The sequence below is a fragment of the Chanodichthys erythropterus genome, chromosome 23 (assembly GCF_024489055.1).
Source record: "Chanodichthys erythropterus isolate Z2021 chromosome 23, ASM2448905v1, whole genome shotgun sequence".
In the NCBI taxonomy this organism is placed as follows: Eukaryota; Metazoa; Chordata; class Actinopteri; order Cypriniformes; family Xenocyprididae; genus Chanodichthys; species Chanodichthys erythropterus.
Window position 1 is genome coordinate 22,059,354 of NC_090243.1, and position 22,912 is coordinate 22,082,265.

The 22,912-nt window shown below is 40.4% G+C and overlaps 2 protein-coding genes across 2 annotated transcripts; both read left to right on the forward strand.

Moving 5' to 3' along the window:
* Positions 1 to 14,157: 14,157 nt before the first annotated feature.
* LOC137014308 (chromosome partition protein Smc-like) lies at positions 14,158 to 16,882 on the forward strand. Its single transcript, XM_067378569.1, has 6 exons — positions 14,158 to 14,187; positions 14,286 to 14,470; positions 14,928 to 15,082; positions 15,254 to 15,717; positions 15,856 to 16,064; positions 16,171 to 16,882. Exons 1-6 carry the CDS (start codon positions 14,172 to 14,174, stop codon positions 16,378 to 16,380), a joined length of 1,239 nt encoding a protein of 412 aa, XP_067234670.1. The 5' UTR covers positions 14,158 to 14,171; the 3' UTR covers positions 16,381 to 16,882.
* A 1,314-nt stretch (positions 16,883 to 18,196) lies between these two features.
* LOC137013750 (myosin-6-like) lies at positions 18,197 to 22,180 on the forward strand. Its single transcript, XM_067377683.1, has 8 exons — positions 18,197 to 18,212; positions 18,309 to 18,493; positions 18,995 to 19,149; positions 19,321 to 19,784; positions 19,923 to 20,131; positions 20,228 to 20,399; positions 21,602 to 21,746; positions 21,910 to 22,180. The coding sequence occupies exons 1-8, from the start codon at positions 18,197 to 18,199 to the stop codon at positions 22,178 to 22,180; spliced, it is 1,617 nt and encodes a 538-aa protein (XP_067233784.1).
* The last annotated feature ends 732 nt before the right edge of the window (positions 22,181 to 22,912 follow it).

Sequence of the window (22,912 nt, forward strand, 5' to 3'; positions counted from 1 at the left end):
GTGAAGGAGTTCAGATAGATAAACAGGAGCTCTGTTATGTAGGGATTTGTAAACGAATAGGAGAATTTTAAAGTCAATTCTCTGACAAATCGGCAGCCAATGAAGGGATCTAAGAATCGGAGTGATGTGTTCATGTTTGCGACACTTTAAGAGAAGTCTGGCAGCAGCATTTTGGACTAGCTGAAGTCGGGCAATTTGAGATTTAGATATACCACAATATAAGGAATTGCAATAATCTAGACGCGACGTAACAAATGCATGAACAGCCATTTTGAGAGTTTTTGGGGTGAGAAAGTTTTTGATTTTAGACAGTAAGCGAAGCTGATAAAAACTGGATCCAATAACAGAGGAGATATGCCTGTCAAATTTTAAATGCTGGTCAATGATAATACCTAGGTTCTGCAGCCATGTCGATCTAAAAGCAGATAGACTTTCTAGCTCAGGGCTTGTACACTGAGAGTTCTCATTGGGACCGAATACAATTACCTCAGTCTTGTCTTTGTTTAAGAAGAGGAAGTTTTGTGCTAACCATAGTTTAACCTCCTCTAAACATTGGAGAAGAGAGGTGATTGCAGTGGAATTGTTTTTCTTGACTGGAAGATAGATTTGAGTGTCATCTGCATAGAAATGAAAGGACACACCATGCTTTCGTAGAATAGAGCCCAAAGGGAGCATGTACAGAGAGAATAGAGAGGGAGCTAAGATAGAGCCTTGTGGAAGGCCACAGGTCAGAGGAGCAGGGGAAGAGGAAAAATTACCCAGTTTCACTAAAAATCTTCTGTCAGATAGGTATGACTGAAACCATTTCAGAGCGGTAGCTTTTAGACCTACCCAAGACTCTAGTCTAGCTAATAGTAAGGAGTGGTCTATGGTATCAAAAGCGGCTGATAAATCTAAAAGAATAAGAATCACAGAGTCCCCAGAGTCAGTAGAGAGGTAAATGTCGTTTAGCACTCTCAGAAGGGCGGACTCAGTGCTGTGAGCAGACTTAAAACCAGACTGAAAAACCTCATAAATAGAATTGCTTGTCATAAAATGTTGAAGTTGATTCAGCACAATTTTCTCTAAAACTTTTGAAATAAAAGGTAAAACAGAAATAGGACGAACATTTTTCAGGACAGTGGGGTCCAGTGAAGGCTTCTTGAGCAGAGGAGTGACTGTGGCGACTTCAAGGTCAGCAGGAACAGAGCCAGTTTGGAGACACTTATTAACAAAAGATAGCAGACCAGGCCTAATCGAATCAATAATTAATTAAAAAAATTTGGAGTGAATAATATCACTCGGACAAAATGAGGGTTTAAGATTGACAATCACCTCCTTCAATTCCTGGAGATTAATGGGTTCAAAAGCATCCAAAAATGCAGAGGCAGGTGACATAATTGGAGAATTGGTTAACGTTAAGGTGGGACAGACACCAAGTCTTAATTTCGTAATTTTGTCACTAAAGTATCTCAAGAAGTTTTCACATAGAGCATCAGAGGCAACAGGCAAAGTGTTAACAGAAGGATTGGTAACAGATTGAATAATTGAAAACAAAACCTTTGGTTTAGAATGATTAGTTTCGATTAGGTTAGAGAAATATGCAGCTTTTGCAGACTTAGCTGCAGTCTGGTAAGATGTAAGTGAGTCTCTGAACATTTGAAGAGAGATATGCAGCCTGTCTTGTTTCCATTTACGTTCTGCCTTTCTGCAGTTCTGTCTTAAGAGACGGGTATCAGAGTTTTGCCACAGATCAGATTTAGATTTCTGTTTGTGGGGCTTAAGAGGGGCAGTTGCATTTGCTGCCTTAAGCCAGGCAGAGTTCAGGAGACTCAGATGTTGATCAGCATCCAAGTCAGATAATGGTTGATCCAAGATCAATTGTGAGCCACATTCAGCAAAACACAAGTTAAAATTTGTGCTAAACTGAGGAGAGTAGAAACGAGAGAGACTTACAGTTGTATTAGAAGAATGAGAGAGCTCTGGAAGAGATACTGTGAATAATATAGGCTTATGATCAGAAATCATAAAATCAGAGAGCACAACATCAGTCACATCAAACCCATATGAGAGTACAAGATCCAACGTATGACCCAAAATATGTGTAGAGTCATTTATCCACTGGGAAAGATTAAAAGCATTGATAATATTAAGAAACTCATGTGATAAGGGATTAGACGGACAGCAGACATGGATATTAAAGTCGCCCACCAATAGGAAGCGGTCGTAATTTGTGGCAATATTGCCAATCAGTTCAGTGAAATGCTGTATGAAATCCTTAGTGGAGTGCGGAGGACGATAAATCACCACTAGACATACAGGACCGTTCCAGTCCAAATGAAGAAACTGAGCCTCAAAGCTGGAGAAGGCCGTTCCAGGGACCAATCGACAGCGTGCAGAGGGGGAGTTCTTTAAAATAGTTACTATGCCACCCCCGCGTCCACTCGGACGAGGAGAATTAAAAAATGTACAGTCAGCAGGGATCAGTTCAGAAAACGGAGTTAGATCACCAACCTTTATCCAGGATTCCGTGATGAACATAAAATCCAAGTTGTGAGCTGAGTAAAAATCCTTTAGTAGGAAGGTCTTGTTCACCAAAGAACGGGCATTTAATAATGCCATCTTCGGTGGAGGGATGATAACAGGAGATGAGGACGCTCTTTTTAGTGTGCGCAGATTTCTGTGAGTCACTCCCCGACGTCTGGAGCCGAGGCTCCGGAACGAGGGACCGGAACGAAAAACAGGGCTCGGGTGCGCGGGGAGAACATGACGAAGCCACCGGTATGCCACGTCCCACGGGTGCCAGATAGTAGAACCGCCATAAGGCGATTCGCGGGAAGGATCCGAGAGAAAACCAGCCCGCAGGTGAGCCTTTAGCTTCACGATATAACCTCCGCGGTTTCCTCGTTTCCTCCTTCGCTTTCTCCGCGGGATGCTGAGGGGCCACCGGCGGATATGTCCCGGGACAGCCGATATGAACGGCTCATCTGCCTTATTAAAGGAGCAGTCCACAGCTAAAGTGTAAGAGTTTGTAAATGAGGTCGTAACAGAGTTGCGGATATCCAAGAGTGCTTGGCAGTCGTAGGTTAAAAGCATGTAACAGTTTAAAAATAGAGCAGACAACCAGACAAGCGACCACAGGAGTGATAGACGGCAGGCCCAGCACACAGGCGCCATCATCAAAAGATCACCGATCACAAGATCACCCAAGTCGTTGGGTCCGAACTCAAGGCATGCAGGGCTCACAGAGAGGCCTGCAGGTTGCCGATGCGCTTAACCGATGCTAGCGCAAGTAGCAGAGCGGTTTTAAGCGTTAAAGGACGAAGGTCAGCTGACTGCAGTGGCTCGAAGGGCGGACCCTTGAGGGCTGCAAGGACAGTGGAAAGGTCCCAAGAGGGAACGGTAAGTGGTCTAGGGCATTAAGCCGCCTAGCGCCTCTTAGGAAACGGACAACGAGGCTGTTTCTGCCCACCGTCTGGCCAGCGATAGGTCCGTGAAATGCTCCAATGGCTGCAACATAGACTTTGAGCGTGGAAGGGGTGAGACCGCTATCCAGCCGCTCTTGGAGGAAAGACAGTATCTGGGATATGTCACTTGGTAACGTGCGGGGGGCTAGAGACAGCCCGAAGGGCAGGACCATGTATTGATAAGCCACACCCTCGAAGGCGAATCTCAAGAAAGGCCTGTGGCGAGGGGCTATTTGGATGTGGAAGTACGCATCCTTCAGGTCCAGTGAGAAGAACCAGTCCCCGGGGCATTTGCGCGAGGATCGCTTCAATGTCAACATTCTGAACTTCCGTCTCATGAGGGAGAGGTTCAGAAGTCTTAAGTCTAAGATGGGTCTGAGACCGCCATCTTTCTTGGGGACAACAAAGTAGCGGCTGTAGAAGCCCGACTCGCTCTCTGGGGGGGGGAACGATTTCTATGGCTCCCTTCTGTAGCAGAGACGTCACTTCTGCGCGGAGGACATGAGCGTCGTCCGTTTTGACCGAAGAGGTGACCACACTGCTGAAGCGCGGTGGCCTGCAGGCGAACTGTAGGGAGTAGCCGTTGGATATAGTCCCGATGACTCACTGTGACACTCCGGGGATGGCCTGCCAGGCCTCGACCCGTGTGGCCAGGGGTTGAATAGCGTCCGGTGACAGACCGCTGTGCAGGGGTCTTTGCACCGTCGTTATAGGATGAGGAAATTTGCTCTCTTTTTGGTAATGTAAAAATATTGGGTTCGCCATTAGAACGGCGGTTAGTGTGGGCGCAGTCATTGTGGGCCCAGGGGACATAACCCGATGAATTCCAGCACCCGGAGCTAAGCGAGGTGGTAGGGAATGTAAGCGAGAGAGCTTTGGGGTGGTCCGGCCGCGGCGAGACCTAACCCCATCCTCTTTCTTCCTGCGTGATCAGGAAGACGCCGGAGGCATTGGGTCCAGCACTAACTTAGGGCGGGGACCCTGGCGTCTCGGGAGTGTGGAGCGTTTCGCTGGGCGGGCCCGTAGGCGCTGCTCCTTGGGTGGCGCTGGCTGTGATGCGGAAGGGGCAGGTTTGCTCTGAGGCTGGGTCGGCGCAGGTTTGGACCGATTTGCAGCAGAAGAAGAGCTGGAGCGCTTCGGCAAGAAATGTCGCATTGCCTGGGACGATTTCTGCGTGGCCGAGAAGCACTCGGTGAACCCCTCCACGGCTGACCCGAAGAGACCAGAGGGCGAGACAGGGGCATCCAAGAAGGCCATCTTGTCTGCGTCTTTGATCTCTGTGGGGTTAAGCCAGAGATGGCGTTCCAACACAACCAGGTTGGCCATGGACCTGCCTATGGCCTGGGCTGTGGTCTTCGTGGCGCGCAGGGCCAGGTCGGTGGTGCTGCGGAGGTCACGGAAGGCCGGCGCGTCGATTCCAGACTCGTCCAGGGAGCGGAGGAGTTTGGCCTGGAAGACCTGGAGGGACGGCCATTGAGTGGAGCGCTGAGTGGAGTGTGGGGCCTGCCCAGACATCCGACGCACTCACCATGGCCGTCGCCGTAAAAACGCCGCTTGGGGGGGCTCTTTTAGAGCAGTATAGACCGCGAACGGAAGCTCTGAAGCAGTGGCGGTGAACTGCGTTGGTGCGTTGAAAAACGCTCGCCGGATGGCAGCAGGAGACTCGCTGAAAGCGAAACCGGAAGCTTGCGGCGGGCGGCGAGAGCAGCGCTCTGGACGGCAGTCTTCGGCGGCGCTGGCGGGAGCAGGCGGCGGATTCAGCTGTCCTCTGCGGGGCCTCTTCCACGGTGTAGAGAGCTCGTCCAGGCGATCAGCAGGATCCAGCGAAGCATAGATCATCGCTGAAGGAGAGAGAACTGAATCCAACGGCGAAACGCTGGCTTATATAGCCATAAGCCACGCCCGTTTTGGCGGGCTTGTTGGCGCGCTATTTCGCCATTGGCTCGCGCGACTACGCCGCGCCGTCATTGGCTCAAAGAGTTTCATTCCTTTGAGCCAATAGACGTGCAGTTTAACCCAAAAACGAAATCCAACGTTAACGCATGTATGCCTTTTTATTAGCACCCCTGTGAAGTTCACTTTATTTCACTCGTTTAATCTGACTCCAATTTCAAATGATTATTACTCTTAGGTTGTGTTTCCAATTAGAAATTAATCATTGGTTATATATTAATTTAGATATTTGATTATTCTAGGTATCCCATACTTTCAATTATTCATTCAGACCCATACAGACCCATATCGCTTAGAGTCACACGCCCCGGGTTTGTGTGAATCTGACGACACAAATTTGCCAGTTCTGATTCTTAGTCAGAAAGTGCAGAGTTTACTAATGCATTTGAGTCGAACTGCCACATGCTTGTTCATACAAAAACACAGTTTCCTTTGTCACAAAATTGCAACTTGCTAAGCCAATTGATAGAAAAAAATCTAAATTTCCCATGAAGTGCATCAATTGAAATGCACATACACACAGTGAGTGTCTTCAAACATTCCCCAATCTCTGCATGGGTGTTTCTGGCTACAGAAGATTATCGCCACATTTTAATTGTATCACTTTATTATAGCCTATTTCTTTTAAGTAGCAAACAAATCCCGATCGTGCTTTTGAATGTAAAGCGCATGCATGTGTACGCTAGTTTAACAAAATTAACCGTCAAAAGAGAATTTACTCTCAGGAAAGCTAACATGGATGACAAGAAAAGAAATAAAAACTTCACTAGGCAAGAGCTGGAAGTTCTTGTCGAGGAAATTATTGCAAGAAAGAAAGTACTACTTGGGAGACTGGATAACAGTATTTCGATGCACAATAAGTGATGTGCATGGGAACGGGTGGCGGAGGCCGTTTCGACTGTGGCCAACTCCATTAGGGATGCGGATGGGGTGAAAGAAATGGGCAGACCTAAAGTCGACTGTTAAAAAAAAAGGAGCAGAAAGATCAAGGGAGCAAAAAATGACAGGTGGTGGATCACCATCTATTATTTTTGATGCGTTGATAGGTAGCGGTGACAGGCATCAAATCTGGTTTGGATAAAGAAGAAGGTAAGCAGTTATCCCTTTTGATTAGGTAGAGCGAACATTCAGATAACTATTTTTTATTATTTACATACCAGTATTTTTTAATGAAACATTGCTAGTTACATATGCTCATTTAAATGTCAGTTAAAACGTCAATATGCCTCTTTATTTACTATTATAATCGGCGACAGAAGAAACATTTTTTTCAGCAAGCGCTAACGTTACTGTTTGATTTACTGTGCAGTGACCGTGACTTTGGAGCTTTTACCAGTTGTTTCACCTTCCACATTGAACCTTTCTGAGAAGAGAGAAGTTGGAGAGGTAATCTCTCATGAATTTTATAATTATTACGTGTCCTTGTATACATGTGTCATGAAAGTTGCATTTATTCTGTTTAAGGCCCTTCTGGAGCCTGAGATGAATTGATCACAGATCCTGTTAGATGGCAACCCTCCTCTGTGCCATACTCCCAAACCAAAGAGGTTCTGCATAGAGGAGATGATTGACATCCAGACCCAGCTGTTGAAAGAAGTTGCTGCACTCCGAAAAGTTCAGGAGGAGTTGCTTCAGGTGGAGAGAGACACTAGAAATAAAGAAATGTAAACTCTAGTAATTCAAGAAATATTTATGACAGTATCTCTCAAGAAATATATTTTATGATAAAATTATAATAATTCCATAAATATTTTGCGACAGAATTGTAATTGTATTGTATTGTAATATTTTTTACTAGCAAATGTATTTATTAACCAAATTTGTCATTGTTCTAATTAACAAATGCAGTTAAGTTTTTAAAGTAATAGTATTAAGAGAAATTATTATTTATTAGTATTATTTAGTATTATTAAATAATTAGTATTAGTATTAGTTTCTCAGGTGAATCATCTGGCTATTAGATCATTGCGTGCTTGCAATATCTAAAAATATAACTTATTCATGTATTACATATTATTTAGGCATACGTTAATGGCAATGTGTGTTCCAACCACTGCACCCAGTACATTTGGAAATGCTGCAATCTCAAAGAATTTCTGTCAAAGGATTTGTTCTGCTGCTGTTGATGGGAACTTGATGAAGTTTTTCACCATTCTACTGAGAGCCCTTGACACACTGAAAACAATTCTGCACACACTGGATTGACTAATTCCCACAGTTTTACTTAAAACTGCTTGGAATGATCCAGAAGCAAAGAATCATAGTGCAACCATTATCTGAAGTATCACGGGAAGTGGAGAGGACCTTTTTGTTTTTCGCTGCAAATTATCTCTCAGAATATGTGCCAGATACATTACTGAGTTTCTTGGGAGCCTAAAGTCTAAGCAGAGCATGATCAGGAAGGGTGAGAGGATCTGCTCGATCTTTAAGAGGCCTTTCTGGCTGTCTCTCCCTATTGACAACCCACAGCACTTCCATCTGAAACACAGACATCTAATTAGCCAAGTATGCTAGTTTATATAGTTTATGTAAGTAAAATATTTAAGTAGTTAAACAGTTTAATATAAATTTTATAATTTTGTAAGGTTTAATATTTGAAAAAAGCATACATTTCATTAAAAATCTTTTGGGGATTTACGAATAGTATTCAGTTTCATCCTAACTTTAAGAAGTTATTTAAGATGATTTTTGGGGGGAGAGGAGTGGGTTTTCAGATATCTTGAAGAGACACCACCCAAAAGGAGGACAGAATTCTCCTTAGTTTTCAATCTTCTTCATAATACCAGTGACTGCTGTGAAATTGAGACCATTTTACTGAGAAATTTGAAATGATACCAAACTTAAAAAAGGAAATCCAATAAAAACACAAGTTACATTTTACATCTTGGAGAACTTTCAGTGACTTGAGTCAGGGGGAAAGGAGGGTGTGTGTGTGTAGTGTGTGTGTGTGGGCGGGGGGCAGGGGTTGCATCCTGTAGATGTGTGAGGGCAAGGCATTGTTCTATGCTATTTATTTGAGATCTTCTCTCCAGATGATTTTTTTTTTCTTTATTGCAGGGTGCTTGATCTCAGTTTTTTTCTTGCAGGAAAATCAAGTCTTACAAATTGAATTACACATCAGAAGTTTTTCTGAAACAGTGTTTTACCATGGTTTCAATTTTAACATCATGTAATTACCAATCCACTTTGTCTGAAAAACTGTTTCCTAGATTTAGCTGTAGTGCTAGTGACCTTTCGGTGTTCTCAGTACCTCTTTGTTCATAGCATTTGGTTGATTAATTACAATTATGAATTAAACCTTCATTTGAGTCATTACCATACTATATTATTCTAGTTTATATACAAACTTTAGTAACTGTTTGTTATTATTCAGAGTGTTATAATTTTATTTGTTGCAATCTTCTTTTAAGGACAACACCCTACCTACACTGTTAGACCTTGCCAGGTTTTTTTACAATAAACCACTGGAAACAGTGTACCCCATGGAAACATCCTCTAGTGTCCACGCTACAGAGTAAAAGTAACATTGACACTGTGTTGCAGTGAGATAATTAAGTGTAATGTAATGTAAGTGATGATTGAGCATTAATGATGAACACCTGCTGTTAACAAGCAGACTCACTGAAAAGAGGAACAACAATGGGAAAAACAAGCAGAAACTACAACTGACTTCCAGCCATTACACAATATTACACTTATTACTGACTGTTTAACTTCAATCAATTTTTATTTTCAATAAAACATCAACATCCATAGCTGTTAATTCTCAACAAGAACTTCTGTACATGTATGAAAGAAATAATGTCAAACTGGTTTGTGAACTGGTTTCACACTCAGTGTGGCTGAAGTCAGTTGCAGTTCTTGTGTTTCTGCTTGTCTCTTCTCATTTTTTCTGGTCTTGTTTCTCTGTCCTTCAGTGATTCTGCTTATCAGGTGTTCATCAGTGTCTGAATTCACTCACTTCTTTTCATTCACTCTCTTAAGTGTACTATATTAGTGAATGAGGGTATAGGATGTGATTTGAAACACAGCCTCTGAGTGTCGATTTTGAGCACTGTTAATTCACAGTATATTCCTGTAGGCTACTTTCTTAGAAAATGACAAATATTACCCAGAATTCATTGTTTTCTAGTCAAGTCAAGTCAAATTTATTTATATAGCGAAACAGAGTGTGTCTGCTTCCCGAACAATGCTAGGAAGATTGTTCCAGAGTTTAGGTGCTAAATAGGAAAAGGATCTGCTGCCTTCAGTTGATTTTGATATTCTGGGTATTATCAACTGGCCTGAATTCTGAGATCGCAATAAACGTGAAGGACTATAATGCATTAAGAGCTCACTTAGGTACTGGGGAGCTAAACCATTTAGAGTTTTATAAGTAAGTAACAAGATTTTAAAATCTATACGATGTTTAATAGGGAGCCAATGTAATGTTGACAGAACTGGGCTAATATGGTCAAACTTTCTGGTTCTAGTAAGAACTCTAGCTGCCGCATTTTGGACCAACTGTAGTTTGTTTAAAAGCCGAGCAGAACAACCACCCAGTAGAGCGTTACAGTAATCTAGTCTTGAGGTCATGAATGCATGAACCAACTGTTCCGCATTTGTCATTGAGAGCATATGTTGTAATTTAGATATGTTTTTTTAGATGGAAGAAGGCGGTTTTACAGATACTAGAAACATGACTTTCAAATGAAAGATTGGTATCAAAGAGCACACCCAAGTTCCAAACTGAGGACGAAGATTTAATGGAGCACCCGTCAAGTGTTAGAGAGTATTCAAGGTTTTTTCGTGAGGAAGTTTTTGGTCCAAAGATTAGGATATCAGTTTTTTCTGAATTTTATAATAAGAAATTTCTTGTCATCCAGTTTTTAATGTCAGCTATGCATTCTGTTAGTTTTGTGAATTTGTAGGTTTCGTCAGGGCGCGAGGAAATATAGAGCTGAGTACCGTCAGCGTAGCAGTGAAAACTAACACCATGCTTCCTAATTATCTCTCCTAAGGGCAGCATGTACAGAGTGAAAAGCAACAGTCCTAGTACTGAGCCTTGTGGTACTCCATATTTAACCTGTTAAATCTCTTCATTTACTACTACAGACTGATAACGGTCAGATAAGTAAGATTTGAACCATGCCAAAGCAATTCCACTAATGCCAATATAGTTTTCAAGTCTTTTTAGAAGAATGTTGTGATCGATAGTGTCAAAAGCAGCACTGAGATCTAATAACACTAATAGAGAAATACAGCCACGATCGGATGATAAGAGTAGATCGTTTGTAACTCTAACGAGAGCAGTCTCAGTACTATGGTATGGTCTAAATCCTGACTGGAAATCCTCACAGATTCCATTTCTTTCTAAAAAGGAGCACAGTTGTGTTGAAACTGCCTTTTCTAGTATCTTTGCCTGTAATTTACTAAATCTCTCGGGTCTAGTTGAGGTTTTTTAATAAGAGGTTTAATAATAGCCTGCTTAAAATTTTTGGCACGTATCCTAGTGTTAAAGATGAATTAATTATATCAAGAAGTGGACTTACGACCTCTGGAAGCATTTCTTTCAGTAGTTTAGTCGGCATTGGGTCTAACATACATGTTGTTGATTTTGAACTACGTTCGGCTTTTCTCACATCTCGTTTTAGAGCCCGAGTGTGCTCATCATTCCACATCATTGGATTAGTTTCCTTTATCTTCTTTAGACGTAAAGGAGCGACTGCATCTAATGTGCTGCAAAAGAGAGAGCCAATAGTTTCTGTTGCAGCATCGAGTTCTTCTAAGTTGTCAGGTATACTAAGGCGATGAAACTGCTTGGGGAGATTATTTATAAAGCAATCTTTAGTGTATTTATGGCTGGGTGGTGGTTTTGTAGCCTTGGCTAACTGTAGTATACACGAGACTAAATAATGATTTGATATATCATCGCTCTGCTGTAGAATTTCAACAGCATCAATATCAATTCCATGCGACAGTATTAGATCTAGGGTATGATTACGACAATGAGTGGGTCCTGACACGTGTTGTCTAACTCCAATAGAGTTTAAAATGTCTGCAAATGCCAATCCAAATGCGTCTTTATTATTATCTACATGGATATTAAAATCACCAACAACAAGGACTTTATCCGCAGCCAGTACTAACTCTGATCAGCAAATTCTTTGATAAAGTCAGTATGGTGCCCTGGTGGCCTGTATACAGTAGCCAGCACAAATGTCAACTTACATAATGTTACATAAAGCACCATCACTTCAAAGGAATTATATTTGAAATTCTTTTGAATGATTCTGAATATATTACTATAAATTTCAGCAACACCTCCCCCTTTGCCTTTCTGTCGAGGATTGTGTCGATAATCATAACCTTGAGGACTAGACTCATTTAAAGTAATGTAATCGTCCGGTTTTAGCCAGGTTTCTGTCAAACACAGCACATCTAGATTATTGTCTGTGATAATATCGTTTACAATAAGTGCTTTTGAAGAAAGTGATCTAAGACTTAACAACCCAAGCTTTATCATTTGTTTATCATTATTATCTCTATTTTTTATTTGTTGAACATCAATTAAATTTTTAGTCAAGTCAAGTCAAGCCAAGTCAAATTTATTTATATAGCGCTTTTACAATTGGTAATTGTTCAAAGCAGCTTTACATATTAGAAGCACAGAAAAAGGGAAGTGGTTAAAAATAAGCTGTACAAGCAAGCGTGGTAATATGTAACATATACAAGATGGTGCTACATTAAGCCAATGTCGGCTGACTCCCAGGGGTGGAAAAACCCCCTAGGAGAAAAACCCAGCGTGCTAGCACTGGGAAAAAAGTCCTAGGAGGGAAAAAACCCCTTGGAAGATATATATATAATATATGTAAATGGATATGGAGATCAAAATCTGAATTATAAATTTTTATTATAGAGATTAAAAATAGATTATATATAAATATATGTAAGCGGATACGGGGATTAAAAATCTGAATTATAGATGCAGCCAGAACTGGGTCTATTATTTTACTATTAAATGGGTTTGGAAGTTTTTTGTTTTTATTAATACAGGGTACAGACACAGTCTCTATGTGATAATATCTAGGTGCGCGAGTTTCTATGTGTTGGGAATTATCTGACTTCTGTAACGTGAGGCAGCTAGCAGACGGTCGGTTTAGCCAGTCTGTCTGCTTCCTGTCCTGGGCCCCAGTTTGTCATGTTTCAGCTCTAAGACTATGTGCCATATTACTAGAGAGAAGAGCAGCACCATCCCGGGACGGATGAATATCGGATGAATCTCTTTTCAACAGGTCAGGTCTGCCCCAAAAGCTTTTCCAATTGTCTATGACACCTATATTATTCTGCGGACACCACTTAGACAGCCAGCCATTGAGTGATGATAATCTGTTAACTATCTCATCACTCCGACGAACAGGAAGAGGGCCAGAACAAATTACTTCTCCTGACATTGTACTTGCGAGTTCACACACCTCTTTAATGTTAATTTTAGTGATCTCCGACTGGCGAAGTCGAACATCATTCTACAGTATATTGTACAGTATATACAGTACTGTTTTAATGGAAAATGGTTTGTTGAATCTGGCTTATCTCTGTGAAGGCGTGCACTCATTTCAAATGTTAGTCCACTGAAACACGGCATGCCGCAATCTGTGACGAAGCAGGTGAGAACCAATGAGCGTTCGATATCAGTGCCGTAAAGCTTCTCAAGGGTGGAGCTACTTTCACATTTCAATCATAACGAACGCAGGCTTTGACTGTGACGGTCGCTGCTGCTGAGAATAAAAATGAACATTGAAGGATAAAGGGCTGAATTCGGATCTGTTTCTTACAAACATATGGATTATAAAGATATGAAGTACAGCAAACAAACAAAATTGATGTGATTTGTTAATTTAAGTTGTGCTTTGCTGTATCTTATGGTTGTATTGTCAGTTGCTGCATAGGAGAAAATGCCTTCTAAATATTACAAAATGATTAAACAAATACAGAATTTATTTTCATAAGGTTTCAAATTGTAGTCTTGTTTAACATTATGTAATTTTCTGAAACGAGTTTGCAGCACAAACAGAAATGTTATTTTCATATTAAGTAGATAAGTAAACTGCATTCAGTAAGTTTGACTAAAACATGTATTGATATCACAATTGAATACAACAGATTTAAAACATTAATGCCATGATTTTAATATTAATACATGGGAATTCATATATATTCACACTTAACATAACACATTTTATTGCTGTTAATATGTGAGTATTTTTACATTTTAGTGCTATAAATACATCTATGTTGTATGTTTTTGTGTGTATGAAAATGTAAGTAAATGTACGTATACCACACTTTACGTGAAAACACACATGTGTTCTCATGAGATCACGCTGGCCAGATGTGGGCCGGATCTGGGCAGACACAAAGTTGTTATATGGGTTCAATAACAAATAATTTATCGGTTTATGCTGGGATGTGTAGGTTGTGGCTAGGCCACATGAAATTTCATGGACGTACAGAAAAATCTATTCATACATTTTTGCAGGCGGGAGTGGGACAGAACAGGAATGTTGCAGGCGGGAACAGGAGAACGTAACATATTTTCATTCTCTCTGAGGGAGGAGACATGGTGGACATATAGTATAAAAGCACCAGATACCTCGTTCTCGCCATCACTTGCTCAAACAAAGGTAAGTGTTTCACTTAATATTTTTATAATAATTTTCAGATATCCTTCTAGTTACATACAGTATTTTCAATAAAACTGTTCTTCCCATTGCATAGCTAAACCGACTAAGGATGGCTGATAGCAAAAGCAAGTATTATCTTATTTCATCAAACAGATTTGAAAACAATACCAGCCATCATTTTTTAGTATTTGAAAATATAGATTTTTTTTTTTTTTTTCACCAGTGGCTGTGACCCAATGGAGCCCAGGGTTTGTAAAAGAACTTCTCCCTGCTGCCGAGAAGACAGCCCTTCTCTACCATCTCTCTTACCTGTGCCTGGCCAACTTCCCCAACCTGGAGAGAATCATCCGGAGTCGGGCTGTGGAAACCCAGCTTCTGTTTGGCTCCTCTGATGCAACTATGTTGAAAGTAAGTTTCAGATTTCTCTTGATTTCAGTATTTTCATCTCTGTCACCTAGAAGAAGAAGACAAAAAAGAGGGTGAAATCTAGCTAGAGATTAAATTTAGCTAAATTAGTTATGATAGTCTCTCCCTTTACTGAAAATAAATACATAATTTGTCACAATATCTTTTTTTTTTTTTTTTTTTTTTTTTTTTAATTATATTTTACATAAAATCTTTAAGAGTTTGTACACATCATCTTGGTTTGAAATGCTTATAAATTTTAAATGCATTTCTTACATTTTTCTTTACATTTAAAGTTAAATTATAATAACAAAAGTTAATACAGCAGCATTATGAACAGCAAGATTTACAGGACAAATACAGATATTAATAGTTCTGAATGTTTTTGAATGTTTCATCATCATCATTGTCGTTTTTTAATGTCTGAGATACTTGATCTTGTGTCTCTTCCTTCTCTCAGTGTATTTTGACCAGTCAAAACCTGGTTGAGTCGCTGTTTCCCATGTTGGTGAAAGCTGTGGAGAAAAATAAGGCTATTTTGGCAGTTAAATTCCTAGAGAAAGCACGAGTCTGGATCCAAGACATTATCACTGATGTGGAGAAGATAGTGGAGAAGTAAGAACATTTTCCTCATGAAAACGTTTTTCAGAATTGCTTGAGCAATTGAATTACTCTTCTTCTATAATCCGGCAAAAGTATGAACATGTTTTCAGCTAAACTTTAGTTGCACCAGCCCAATGTTATAAAATGTTAATTTTAGTGCAACATTTCTTCAACATTGTATAGGTATGATTTACACAACAAAGATGTTGCATCGTCCACCAGTGATGTTGTCAAGGAAAAAGATGATACAGATAAAAAGATTACAGTACAAGGCGAGGAGTTGAAGCAGGCCGAAAGTGCACTGAATGAACTGAAATCTCTACACCAAACAACCATAAAAGAGCTTGCTGAAACTGAGAAAAAGATAAACAGCAAAAGCCAAGAGATTCAAGAATTTGCCAGATCCATAACCCAAACAAGTAAAGGCCTCGGCATCTTCTCTGCACTTGTTCCATTCATCGGGATGATTGTTAAAAGCATTTATGATGCTGTTCATGATCCTGAAAATATTGCACAAATGAAGGCTCTTGAAGCTGAATTGAATATCTTAATCGCTGATAAAACTGCTCTGAAACAAAAGGAGTGGCAGACGCAACTCCAGCTCATTGATGGCCAGATGAAGGCTGCCAAAGCCAGGTTTGACAAGAGTGAGTATGTTTTCTTTTATGTTTAAAGTATACCTATATGAAAAGTCATGCTTATAGTAAGACTGTGCCAAGATTCAAGTGTAGTTTAAGAAGGGAGTGAACGTGTGGCTTGTCGAAACATTTATTTCCCCTCTGCAGATTCCATACCTGACCCCATCCATCTAAAAGAAGTTCAGAGTAGCTTGACAAAAATTCAAGCCATTCTGATTCAGCTTAAAAACTTCTGGCTGAGTGTTTCTGAAATGCTGGACTACCTGAAAAAAAAGACCTTTGTTGGAGAAGATCTTATTGACGACCTTGCTGACCTAAAAGATGAATTTCTAGAATCAATCGAAACAGCCAAAGAGGTAAAATTCATGTTTACATGATTACAAAAACATTTCCAGTAAGATATTCTAATATATACTAAGGTTTCATCTAAAAGTTCAATGTGTAAATGTTTTAATTCCACAGGCTTGGAGCAGTTTTGGTGCAGGCTGTAAGAAAGCATCTGCCATCTTTAAGCTCCAATCCAAAGATGCCTACAAGTTTCTGGAGGTCAGTCCTTCCTCTCTCTCTAAGGAGGAGTGGGAAAAAGAGTATGAAAGTGTAAAGAAACGACTGGAGAATATAGATCCACCAAAAAGTGTGCCATCCTCTGTTACACCTGCTATTTCTAAATAATCAGAGCCCTGACACACACAAGTACATCGTCCTATTTGATTTCTGTCTCATGATGCTGGTAACCTGCTGATGATGTTTAGCCATTTACATACTTGTAAACTGCAGAGTTCTGTATTTTCTTCTACTTAACATCTAAAACATTGTTCAGACATACTCTTCTCCTTATGTATAATCTTTTTATGAGCTTTAGTAAAAATACTCCATGATTTTAATATTAGTACATGGGAATTCTTATATATTCACACTTTACATAACACATTTTATTGCTGTTAATACGTAAGTATTTTTTACATTTTAGTGCTATAAGCACATCTATGTTGTACGTTTTTGTGTGTATGAAAACGTAAGTAAAGGTATGTGTGGTAGTACCACACATATACTGTACCTGTAAACTGCAGAGTTCTGTATTTTCTTCATCTTAACATCTAAAACACTGTACATATATATTCTTCTCCTTATGTATAATCTTTTTATGAGCTTTAGTAAAAATACTCTTGATGAATAGATATGAAGGGTTAAAATGAATGGTTTTCAGAATAAAGTTTGATAACATCATTATTGACTTTTGTCTCTGTTTTAAACAATCTTGTCTGATTTTTTTGTTAATGTTTGAAGCCATAGTTTTAAGTTTCTGCAGCAAATATTTTTTTCATATCAAACTACTTTTGATGTCACTGGTGTCACAAAATTGTCACATTAATACAGGTGACAAAATATTTCCTTGTTTTCTTCTGATAACGAATAAGCTCCCTTATGCAGATGATTTTAACACTACACTGTTAAAAATGTAATGTAATTTTACAGGGAAAAAGATGAACATTGAAGGATAAAGGGCTGAATTCGGGTCTGTTTCTTACAAACATATGGATTATAAAGATATGAAGTACAGCAAACAAACAAAATTGATGTGATTTGTTAATTTAAGTTGTGCTTTGCTGTATCTTATGGTTGTATTGTCAGTTGCTGCATAGGAGAAAATGCCTTCTAAATATTACAAAATGATTAAACAAATACAGAATTTATTTTCATAAGGTTTCAAATTGTAGTCTTGTTTAACATTATGTAATTTTCTGAAACGAGTTTGCAGCACAAACAGAAATGTTATTTTCATATTAAGTAGATAAGTAAACTGCATTCAGTAAGTTTGACTAAAACATGTATTGATATCACAATTGAATACAACAGATTTAAAACATTAATGCCATGATTTTAATATTAATACATGGGAATTCATATATATTCACACTTAACATAACACATTTTATTGCTGTTAATATGTGAGTATTTTTTACATTTTAGTGCTATAAATACATCTATGTTGTATGTTTTTGTGTGTATGAAAACGTAAATAAATGTACGTTTACCACACTTTACGTGAAAACACACATGTGTTCTCATGAGATCACGCTGGCCAGATGTGGGCCGGATCTGGGCAGACACAAAGTTGTTATCTGGGTTCAATAACAAATAATTTATCGGTTTATGCTGGGATGTGTAGGTTGTGGCTAGGCGACATGAAATTTCATGGACGTACAGAAAAATCTATTCATACATTTTTGCAGGCGGGAGTGGGACAGAACAGGAATGTTGCAGGCGGGAACAGGAGAACGTAACATATTTTCATTCTCTCTGAGGGAGGAGATATGGTGGACATATAGTATAAAAGCACCAGATACCTCGTTCTCGCCATCACTTGCTCAAACAAAGGTAAGTGTTTCACTTAATATTTTTATAATAATTTTCAGATATCCTTCTAGTTACATACAGTATTTTCAATAAAACTGTTCTTCCCATTGCATAGCTAAACCGACTAAGGATGGCTGATAGCAAAAGCAAGTATTATCTTATTTCATCAAACAGATTTGAAAACAATACCAGCCATCATTTTTTAGTATTTGAAAATATAGATTTTTTTTTTTTTTCACCAGTGGCTGTGACCCAATGGAGCCCAGGGTTTGTAAAAGATCTTCTCCCTGCTGCCGAGAAGACAGCCCTTCTCTACCAGCTCTCTTACCTGTGCCTGGCCAACTTCCCCAACCTGGAGAGAATCATCCGGAGTCGGGCTGTGGAAAACCAGCTTCTGTTTGGCTCCTCTGATGCAACGATGTTGAAAGTAAGTTTCAGATTTCTCTTGATTTCAGTATTTTCATCTCTGTCACCTAGAAGAAGAAAAAAAAAAAGGAAAATTTGTGTCAATTCACCAAACAATAAGGGTCTGTAGTGAATAGCATGCCATAGATATACTCTGTTTTTTAGCTAGAGATTAAATTTAGCTAAATTAGTTATGATAGTCTCTCCCTTTACTGAAAATAAATACATAATTTGTCACAATATCAAATTATTATAATTTTTTTTTACTGATATTTTACATAAAATCTTTAAGAGTTTGTACACATCATCTTGGTTTGATATGCTTATAAATTTTAAATGCATTTCTTACATTTTTCTTTACATTTTAACTTAAATTATAATAACAAAAGTTAATACAGCAGCATTATGAACAGCAAGATTTACCAGACAATAATAGTTCTGAATGTTTTTGAATGTTTCGTCATCATCATTGTCGTTTTTTAAAGTCTGAGATACTTGATCTTGTGTCTCTTCCTTCTCTCAGTGTAATTTGACCAGTGAAAATCTGGATCAGTCGCTGTTTCCCATGTTGGTGAAAGCTGTGGAGAAAAATAAGGCTATTTTGGCAGTTAAATTCCTAGAGAAAGCACGAGTCTGGATCCAAGACATTATCACTGATGTGGAGAAGATAGTGGAGAAGTAAGAACATTTTCCTCATGAAAACGTTTTTCAGAATTGCTTGAGCAATTGAATTACTCTTCTTCTATAATCCGGCAAAAGTATGAACATGTTTTCAGCTAAACTTTAGTTGCACCAGCCCAATGTTATAAAATGTTAATTTTAGTGCAACATTTCTTCAACATTGTATAGGTATGATTTACACAACAAAGATGTAGCATCGTCCACCAGTGATGTTGTCAAGGAAAAAGATGATACATATAAAAATATTACAGAACAAGACCAGGAGTTGAAGCAGGATGAAAGTGCACTGAATGAACTGAAATCTGTATACCAAAAAACAATAGACGAGCTTGCTGAAACTGAGAAAAAGATAAACAGCAAAAGCCAAGAGATTCAAGAATTTGCCAGATCCATAACCCAAACAAGTAAAAGCCTTGGCATCTTCGCTGCACTCGTTCCATTCATCGGGCCACTTGTTAAAAGCATTTATGATGCTGTTCATGATCCTGAAAATGTTGCACATAAGAAGGCTCTTGAAGCTGAATTGAATCGCCTCATCGCTGATAAAACTGCTCTGAAACAAAAGGAGTGGCAGACGCAACTCCAGCTCATTGATGGGCAGATGAAGGCTGGCCAAGCCAGTTTTGACCGGAGTGAGTCTGTTTTCTTTTATGTTTAAAGTATACCTATATGAAAAGTCATGCTTATAGTAAGACCGTGCCAAGATTCAAGTGTAGTTTGAGAAGGGAGCGAACGTGTGGCTTGTCGAAACATTTATTTCCCCTCTGCAGATTCCATACCCGACCCCATCCATCTAAAAGAAGTTCAGAGTAGCTTGACAAAAATTCAGGCCATTCTGATTCAGCTTAAACACTTCTGGCTGCGTGTTTCTGTAATGCTGGACTCCCTGGAAAAAAAGACCTTTGTTGGAGAAGATCTTATTGACGACCTTGCTGACCTAAAAGATGAATTTCTAGAATCAATCGAAACAGCCAAAGAGGTAAAATTCATGTTTACATGATTACAAAAACATTTCCAGTAAGATATTCTAAGGTTTCATCTAAAAGTTTAATGTGTAAATGTTTTAATTCCACAGGCTTGGAGCAGTTTTGGTGCAGGCTGTAAGAAAGAATTTGTCATCTTTAAGCTCCAAACCAAAGATGCCTACAAGTTTCTGGAGGTCAGTCCTTCCTCTCTCTCTAAGGAGCAGTGGGAAAAAGAGTATGACAGTGTAAAGAAAAGACTGGAGAATATAGATCCACCAAAAAGTGTGCCACCCTTTATTACACCTTCTTTTTTTCAATAATCAGAGCCCTGACACACACAAGTACATCGTCCTATTTGATTTCTGTCTCATGATGCTGGTAACCTGCTGATGATGTTAAGCCATTTACATACTTGTAAACTGCAGAGTTCTGTATTTTCTTCTACTTAACATCTAAAACATTGTTCAGATATACTCTTCTCCTTATGTATAATCTTTTTATGAGCTTTAGTAATAATACTCCATGATTTTAATATTAATTCATGGGAATTCTTATATATTCACACTTTACATAACACGTTTTATTGCTGTTAATACATAAGTATTTTTTACATTTTAGTGCTATAAGCACATCTATGTTGTACGATTTTGTGTGTATGAAAACGTAAGTAAAGGTATGTGTGGTAGTACCACACATATACTGTACTTGTAAACTGCAAAGTTCTGTATTTTCTTCATCTTAACATCTAAAACACTGTACATATATATTCTTCTCCTTATGTATAATCTTTTTATGAGCTTTAGTAAAAATACTCTTGATGAATAGATATGAATGGATAAAAATGAATGGTTCCCTTTCGAAAGGGAACTTCTACTCTGCGCTGACTGCGCTATGGGAAACGTCCTCCGTGACCCGTGCACGAAATGCCAAAAATCACCACACTCCAATCCTATCGGCCGGCGACAGCCTATCACGTCAAACGGCGCGAACTGTGACGTATAAAGGGTGCGCCTGGGGAAACAGCCGACATCCTCTTGTCTTTTCGCGACTGCTTTTGCTCGCGCCATTTTCACTCTGCCAAAAGAAATTAGGTCTGCTAAATTGTTCGGGAAGTGTGCTGATCCTTGTCCCAGGTTTCTGACACCGGAGGACACACACAACTTGTGCGTTTTTTTGTCTGGGCGAGGAGCACGCACGGACAGTACTCGAGGGTGCTGCCTGTGCTAACTGTGAGCAATTTCCTATGAAAATGCTCCGTTCTCGTTTGGCCCTCTCCTCGAGGGGAGAGGTGCCACCACCACTGCCTGGTGGATCCGGCCCTGCTCGTGCTGAGGCTCAGCGGCGATTGTAATCACGGAACTTGCAGGTGGAGCTCACTGAAGAATTTGAGAGGGGTGTCTATCTTTCTCAAGCTGAAGCGACTGACGAGGACGCGCTTCTGGCGGATGACGTCGATGTTTTATTTTTAACATCCTCGGACTCAGGAGCGAGTGCTCTCTTGGTCCAAAGCCCCGGAGAACAGAAGATGCCTGCGCGGCGTTTTTCGGAGTTGCTGGAGGTTATGGAACGTGCTTCGAGCAGACTGCAGTTGCCCTGGGAGCGCGTGAGGAGGGAACCCGCTCGCAGCAGGTTAGACGATCTTTTTCTCTCTACCCATGGCCCGGCAACTCCGGCGAGGGCCCTACCGTCCAGAGTGTTGAAGGTGACGTCACGTTTGAATGGCAGGGCTTACGCCGCTGCAGGTCAGGCTGGTGCAGCGTTGCACACGATGACGGTGCTTCTGGCGTACCAGGCTGATCTGCTTACGGATCTTGATCAGGGAGGCGAAGACGCGCTCCGCGGCGTTTAGATCTTGCATCCCGCTCAGATCGAGCTCTGGGCCCAGACAGCCGGGAGATCCCGGGCCGTCTCGAGCCGAGGCTCAGAGGCAGGCCCAGAGGGAAAGTGTCGCCGCTCGTGCGCCTCCTCCTCCTCGGAATAAGTCGCAGAGACGGCGAGATGCTAGAAGGAAGAATCAAGATTTGAGGGAGGTGATCGAGGAGCGGTGCCAGCAGCGCCGGTAATCGATCTCCGCTCTCGCGATGGCTTTTTCTCGCCCTCGCTCTTCCTTCGCCTCCCAGTAGCGTTTGTGACATCTATATGCTGCGGGCTTTACAGTCGGGCTGATGTTGTGGGCCTATGATGGATATATTCCTGACGGCCCGCCGTCTGGCTTGATAGTGAAAGTGCTTTTGGGCTTATGGGACTTTGGTTTTTCCCCTCCGTGTGACGAATCGGGGAGGAATCTGCATTCTACGAGCCGCAGGAGGTAAGCCAGGTCCTTTTTTTTTTCATTCTCAATATAGACCTTGCTTTTCCTGTATAGCTTCCCGTGCATATAGTTGTCATCTGTTCATGTTTTTAGGGGTTATTTGGGCAAATAACTGTATGTTAGGCTGACTGTTACAGGCAGGCCCTTTATGGCCGCTTTGTTGTTTAGCGTTGGTGTAGTTTCTCGGCTGATAATGTATATAGCTAGAACTAGCTTTCGCTATTGTCAGTTATGTGTTGGCCGGTTTTTCGGCCACCTAATGCTGTCGCTCACGCTGCTTTCTCCGTGTGTTTGGGAATTTGTAGCCCGAGTGTAGCGTGGTCTACATACAGTCCTTAGCTAGCGGCTAGGCTAGAACTAGGTTAGGTGTATGTTTGTTTACATCCCCCTGTTATGACTATCCCCCTGCGGTTGTATAGTTCCTAGTTCTGGCCTCCTTCTGCGGAAGTTGCTGGCCGTTTTTTGCCCATATTTCCCCTTCATA

Bases quoted from the DNA above. Each gene is read 5' to 3' on its own strand.
- LOC137014308 (XM_067378569.1), top strand. The intron at 14,471-14,927 runs GTAAGTTTCAGA...TCCTTCTCTCAG, and splicing joins CTGATGCAACTATGTTGAAA to TGTATTTTGACCAGTCAAAA. The intron at 16,065-16,170 runs GTAAAATTCATG...TTAATTCCACAG, and splicing joins CAATCGAAACAGCCAAAGAG to GCTTGGAGCAGTTTTGGTGC.
- LOC137013750 (XM_067377683.1), top strand. The intron at 19,150-19,320 runs GTAAGAACATTT...AACATTGTATAG, and splicing joins GTGGAGAAGATAGTGGAGAA to GTATGATTTACACAACAAAG. The intron at 20,400-21,601 runs GTGTGCCACCCT...CCTCGGACTCAG, and splicing joins GAATATAGATCCACCAAAAA to GAGCGAGTGCTCTCTTGGTC.